Genomic DNA, 7022 nt, shown 5'->3' on the forward strand with positions numbered 1-7022 from the left:
GCCCCAAGAGCAACTGCTAGCTACTCAAATTTAAAACTGATCAATGTTTCAGCCTGAAAATCGTATTAACTAAACTGCAGTGTCCGTGATTTTGACAACTTACCTTTCCTAGGTCCATTAGCTCTAGTAGCTGTACTGGGTGGTACTGGGGTAAGGTGGGAAAGAGTTGGTGAGCTGCTTCAAATAGTCCAGAATCCTCCATCTCTAAGGGTAGGTCGTATGCTGTTCTCTTCCCACTGAGCTTCTGGGCCAAGCTCATCATTGACCTTGTAAGGGCCCTTTTAGGAGGGGCCAACAGTGACATGGGAGGTCCAGGACTAAGCCCCTCCTCCTGGCTCTGCCTAACAGCAGAGATGATGGAGGACACGCTGCTGCTGATGTCTGTGTCTTGGGCATTTGCAGCAGGTTTGGGTGGTGCTGGGGGCTGCCACTGAGAGTAGACATGCATTTCACAGTCCATACCTACTACCAAGATGCCATCTCTTACCCAGGAAAGAGAGACTGGGATTGGTAATGAGCCCTCAACGGAGGAGACCAGATCAACTGAACGAAGCAGAACCAGACGGGACAAGCTTTGGTCTCTGCTGACATCAGATGACAGACCCAGATCTGGAGGTTTACCAGAGAGACGGCCATACACGTAAATCTTTGTCCCGATACCAACAGTGAGAACATGTGAACCATCCTCTTGGGACACCCAGTCTAAATGAACCAAGCTCTTACTGGCAGATCCAAGACAGTTCTCACTTGGTAAAGAGAAGTCAATTTTACTACTTGGAATACTGGTATTCCCAGCTGTGCTGCCACCACAGTTAGATGTGGGATCTGTGTTGTCCAGGACTATGGTCTGCTCTAGAATCCACTGTGAACCACCAGTAGACTCACATTGGAAAATGCCAATCTGGACCAATGTGTCTCTAGTGTTTGCTAGGTAGAGGCTTGGAGAGATATTTGGACTGTGCTGTAGAGTAAGAGTTGGAATCTGGAGGTTATCTGTGTTGTTTTTGCTATGCACATAAGGGGAAGAAGCCAGGGTGGGAGGAGAAGTAAGCAGCCTATGAGGGTTTAGATGTGGTGTCAAGTTTGGAGATGTGTTTGGTGTCTGCCTGAAGGCAACAGCGATCCGGCCCGTGTGACAGCAGCTGACCTCTATGGGGCGACCTGGCACACTCACTGTGCTACAGTGGTGTGCCCCCTCCTCCACCAGAAGAGGCCACTCTTCCCATTGATACATCAACTTGTCCATACTGCAGGTATCGGTCTCAGTGACAGTACACCTCCAGAAGCGCACTTTTCCATCAGAGCAGGAAGTAGCAAGGAGGTAAGGCACACGGCCAGCTGGGAGGGAACATGATGCGCTGAGATGACCTAGAAAAGAGTTCATAGTTGATCTTAAAGCAAGAAAGAAGATCCAATTCTTCTTTCCAGACATTACTTTCCAGTTTGTCAGCGTACAAATGGATGAAGAAGTTGAATGAAACTGGATATATTCCAGGTCTCAGTGGCTGATTCACTAAAAATTTTAAATGACTAATTTATGATTATGAGATACAATTTCTGTTCCTGCTGATGTGTAAAATTCCAGAACATTAACAACCGATGGACCTTATCAAATTATTTCCATAAGTGTAGTTAGATAAGACTGATAGTTCCTCATTAATATATTTACCTGCATCAGCTTCTGTCTTTCATTACACCAAAAGTATTTTTTCTTTCATACTAGACGACAATTACGCATTCCTTTTAATCAATATTAGCAATACTGTGTTAACTGACAGGTGAAGGATTAATAGACCACATTGTGGTAGATGTCTAAACTGATGCATTTTATTCCATCACACCAATACTAAAATGCTCCTCCCTGAGCTCTGAGCCAGCCTGTGTATGTCTCTCCTATATTTCACTGACAGAGCACATTACCTGACTCATGCAAATGTAAATATCTTGTTCGTTATCCGTCTGCTCACCTGCTGAAGGTGTAACACTAATGGCCTCCACACCTTCAGGCAGAGACATCTCCTGGCTGTACAGCCTGTGTGTTGTGAGGCTGAGGCGGCAGGTGCTCTGCAGATTGGACGTGCAGGGTTTACTCTTCTGAATAAGCGGGGAACTGAATGAATCAAAGGTAAACCGAGAGCTGTTCATTGATGAAGCTGAAGTTTCATCTTTCATTGGCGTCGTCTCATCTATGGGTACAAAGACAGGGCATGCCATTAAAATACTTTTGACTAAATCTGTCCTACCATATTTGCAAGTTACATCACAGGAGGCAATGTAATTAATAATTTGCATATGCCGATGTATATATTTTCAGTAGACAGTAAATTCATTCTATACAACATGTGCCTACATATTCCATATGGATTCGTGATAATGATAATAAAAGGCATAAGCATTGTTAGAGGTCAAACCAATAGACCTGAATCTACCACCGATGCATAGATTTTAGTTTCAACACAACAGAGTACACATCAATTATGTCTAAAATCAATATTAGTTTTTCACATTTCTGAACATCAGTGCAGACCTATTTTACGGTAAGTACACACCCATGGTGACGGGTCGAGCAGCAAGATGAAGATGCCACATGTGTAGAAGCGAGCGACCTTTAGGGGTTAATTCAACCACCACTAAGAAAAAGCGTGCTGAGAAGGTCGGCCTGCTGGAGCCTGCAGGGAAACACACAGACAGAATGTTAATACACTCCACATACCGATACACAGATATCTTCGAAATAGATGCAGATATTTGACAATAAAATAATCTTTGTGTTACAGAACTGAAAAGAATAAGAAAAACTATACATACACTCATCTATACCAGTATGAAGTGAATCCGGAATTTCCTCGGTGCTCCCTGTTCTTTCATTGCCAAGGATCAGATTCTCTTCGAAGACGTGCAGGAGCTGTGTCTCCTTCCCCTGCTGTAGAAGAGGACGGTGACAGTCATTATCACAACACATCAGAAACAGACTTGGAACAACATGCTATATCCACTGTGCAGCAGCAAGTAGGCAGCCAAACACAAGCTGTGTTGTCGTTACATTCAACAATATAAAACCAACACAGAACTGCCTGAGCAGATAAGAGATATGTCGGGGTCATTCTTGGACTTTTCATGGTGATAAATCTGTAGTCTAACGCAGACTCTTTCATGCTGCAAATAATCAGCAATTCAACTATTGATTATGTTATATACAGTGTGCACGTACAGCTGTGCATTGGAGGATGTTGTTAGGTGTCCTAGATGTGCAGGAGCAAAGCAATTTGTGGAGATCTGGATATTTCTCTTTATCTACATGTATACTCACAAAATCAGTTATGGCATCCAGCTCTATAATACATCCTGGTTTGGCTGTGGATTGCTGACTGATGATGTTGAACACTTCACCGACATATTTCTAAAACAAAGATAAAAAAAAAAAAAAATAACAATACCGGGACAATTCAATCACACATTAGTCATACTTAATGTGCTTTTTGAAAATCTTTTGACACTTAAAAAATTTGCGCAAAGAAAATGATGACGTACTGTATGCAAGAAAAACAAGATTACTCGACAGGTAAAACAAGCTTGACAGCCCGTACTGCCTTTTGCCACATTTGATTCAGCTGTGTAGGGAATATCACAGGCATTCACCATATTTCACTCGTTATTACACTGTTGCACGATTTTTCTTGCAAGTCCTCTTAGGCTGACATTAATGAAGCGGAAAGACTGCACAGTGCTTCCACCAAAGTACCCCTCTGCTGTTGTAAAAGTCCGATGGGAAGCTCAACGCGATGGTGACGATACCATTGGGAGCATCACTGAATTTGATTATACTGGCTTTTTAACTTACTGATATCTCAGGATTGGAGAGTTCACTTAGGAGTTTCTTGGCTTCAATAACAGCCTGATAGAGTCTGAGTGAGTGGCCATCACTTGCCACAAAGCAGGCGCTGGGGGAGTTACAGTACACACCTAGCGATAAAAAGAAGAAGAGATTTTTTTTTCTTTATTTTCCATTGTGCTCTTGTTTGTAGTAAATAAAAGCTAAACAAAGTCACAGAATATAGGGAAGTAAGATACATCAAAAAAGAGATACTATTTGAAAATATGAGGCTTTTATTGATTGATGGAGTTAAAAGAGATTTGATTCAAAGGATATCTTTTTAATCTATATATGAGAGGGAAAGCGGGATTTGAAAAAGCTTTAAAATTTTGATTTATTAGAATTTTCAGTGCTTGTCTCAGAAGGTCACAATTGGCTTTCCCTTCATATTACTCAATGAAAATAATTCTAATAAAAAAAATGAAACTGTGTCCATTCAAATGTTCAATCATAAAAGCAACAGAGAATATCCCTCTCAGTTATATCAGAACCATAAACCCGTCCTGTCCTTACCTAAACAGCTGCTGGGAATGAGCGTAGGCAGCCAGGCTACATTAGCAAAGGCTGAGGCATGAAGAGAGTTGATCCGTGCCAACTCTGACACTCCGCCTGACAAAGACAGCGGCCCCACGGGATCTACTCTCCATAAAATCAGCTCACTGTAGATAGCATTGGGATCCTGGGAAATCACACCAAGTGAGAGCCGGCCAGGGTGTGACCCATGGGGAAGAGAAGTTGAATGAGAGAAACCAGAAGAGTAAGCCTCTGGAGGAGCCAGGATGCTGTCCGGCTCCGGAGTCCTCAAGGCATTGTGGTGTGAGGTGGTGAGGAGGAGGGGGAGTAATGAGTGACAGGCCAGGTCATTGAGGTGGAAGCGGTGACCACAGTACCTTGATTTGTGTGAAACGCTGAGCACTGTAGAGAAAGCTGAGTCCTCTGCAAAGCTGACTGCCCACTGATTCAGGGAGCCATCGGCATGTTTGGAGATCATAAGCACATTAGGGGTGAAAATGCTTAGCCGAAGACTACTGCTAGATGCAGCTTTTCCTTGACCTCCGTAGCTTATAAGAGCAGATTTGGTTTGAGGCAATGCATTCCTGGGTGGTCTCTGTCTGCCATGTTGGATCGCCAGATCCACATTCTTGTTACAAGCGTACATAACCACACTGTGACTCAGGGAGATTGCATCACCTGTGGGAAACGCTACAGGGATACGGGACACAAACGACACCTGTGAGAGAAACAGAGGGATTAAAACAACCACAGCAGTGCTCATTCAAATCATTTTACTTCGTCTTGAAACAAACTAACTTATGAAACAGTTCTGGCTAATTTGTTGGGCGTTAGTTTCAACAAACAGGTGAGCCTGAAACACATTTTCCAATCAGATCAATTCATAAAAATGATCCAAAATGATTCCATTTTCAATTCAGATAATGAATATCAGCTATTAAACAATGTGATTAGGATAATTATTGACACTGAGCCTTCTCCATTTAACTCTTTTTAAGAAGAAAAGAATAATATTCAACAATTCTCATGCACCAATTCAGTTTTTATCTCTACTAATGAGTGCAGCCAAACCTAATCACCCTGAATGACAATGGCACTGGCCTGCTTGTCTGACTGAAAGCCCAGTCTCAGACTCTTGTTTTCCAGATATAATAAAATGCATCAAGGGCTTTCTGAATTTAATATGAAAGTCACACATAATTATAATGTAATTTTCTGAATGGCTGGATGACAAGCTATTAGAGGAGCAAGACCATCATGGCTGTCAAAATGATTTGAATCCTTATTGGAGGAAATTATTTTCAAGTGCTTCTTTCACCAAGAAGCTCTTAGAAATAGTTAATGCAATCAAATGAACTCAAAGAGTGAAAAAAAATGAAAGAAAAGCTCATCTGTCAGGTTACAATGATTCTACTTGACTAAATAAACTAAATCCATACTCATCTCACTCTAGTATTCGATACCTGCCGGTATGAGTCTATGTACACATGCAGAGGGTGAGGGGTCGAAATTGAGTTGACCATCTATCCTGAAATTGTCTGAGACACAATTGAATCAAAGCATGAATCAATGTACCTGAGCTTGTCTGAACATGCCTGGTTGATATTCATCTAACCAGTCAACATGCCAGACTAACAGGGAGCCATCCATGGGATGGATGCTGAACAACATGTCTGCTCCTTTATTCCACTCCTCCAATAGCACATCCACCTGGTGCTCGACCGCTGCCACGGGCAGCTCCGCAGCATTAGGTCCTTGGGGGTCACTTGTCCTCTTACTAGGATCTTCTTCATCAAAGTTATCCTCTATCTCAGGGTCTGGGTGAGAAACAAACACAAAGCAGATAACAGCTTCGTATGCACATTCCTCTAGATAAGGCTTGAAGCCTGATCCAAACATTTTTCTGCACCTTCATGTGAGCACTCATTCTGTTGTTCCAGGCTGCCTCGGAGCTGCAGCAGGAAGACTTCCATAGCTAAAGTGAAATGAAGCTCTTTGTTGTTGAGCCAGTGGACAGTGAAAGGACCTCCAGGTTCTTCATCATCCACAGCACTCAAGGAGGAGATGGAGGGGAGCAGAGGAATGTCTGCAATAAGGAAATTATCAAAATGTTAAATCAATAACAAAAGCAAAGAATAACTGAAATGGTATGCAGGACAAAAGACTTTGTTTGGAGCAAATTAACTTCCATGAAATACCCAGACAATTTGAAGTGTGCAGAAACAAAATACAAGCACAAAACAGGCTTCTCAGCCTGAAGGCTGAAGCAATATGAAGGATTAAGGCCCGATTCAGGTCAAATTAAGCTGCTCCACAAAAACAGAAAATGCATTGTACATTTAGCACCTCTCTGAGCACATATGATTCCGCAACAACCTCAGGCAGTCATCCAAATTTACCAACAGCATATTATCATTTAAAATACAGAAGTGAAGCTCTCTGACCACCAGCTAATTTTAATGAGGCAAAACTAACTCTTACCCATGCAGTGGAATAATTCATTTCTGGGTGTCCTACATCCTTTCCTTCTTTTTAAAGAGTACATTGAACTAACTTACATCTTCGATTTACCCTACAAATTTTGAGAAATTGTTTGGTGCGAAAACATGATGCTGGAAGCATCAGTCACACAAGT

The 7022-nt window shown here is 42.2% G+C and overlaps 1 protein-coding gene across 6 annotated transcripts in view; it reads right to left on the bottom strand.

Annotated features, from left to right (window-relative positions):
- dmxl1 (Dmx like 1) overlaps positions 1-7022 on the bottom strand; it is a 49304-nt gene that overhangs the window by 30440 nt on the left and 11842 nt on the right. For all 6 annotated transcript variants that reach the window (XM_086206479.1, XM_086206480.1, XM_086206476.1 and 3 more), the window contains exons 11-19: positions 6297-6473; positions 5963-6204; positions 4388-5105; positions 3842-3963; positions 3311-3400; positions 2809-2923; positions 2550-2669; positions 1968-2186; positions 104-1368 (exon numbers count right to left, since the gene is read on the bottom strand). In XM_086206479.1, the coding sequence (XP_086062605.1) occupies positions 104-1368; positions 1968-2186; positions 2550-2669; positions 2809-2923; positions 3311-3400; positions 3842-3963; positions 4388-5105; positions 5963-6204; positions 6297-6473 (3068 nt within the window). The remainder of the gene's footprint in view (positions 1-103; positions 1369-1967; positions 2187-2549; positions 2670-2808; positions 2924-3310; positions 3401-3841; positions 3964-4387; positions 5106-5962; positions 6205-6296; positions 6474-7022) is intronic.

This window comes from Aulostomus chinensis, chromosome 6 (genome assembly GCF_037954235.1).
Source record: "Aulostomus chinensis isolate RoL2024-O1b breed Wild chromosome 6, RoL_Achi_v1.0, whole genome shotgun sequence".
Taxonomy (NCBI): Eukaryota; Metazoa; Chordata; class Actinopteri; order Syngnathiformes; family Aulostomidae; genus Aulostomus; species Aulostomus chinensis.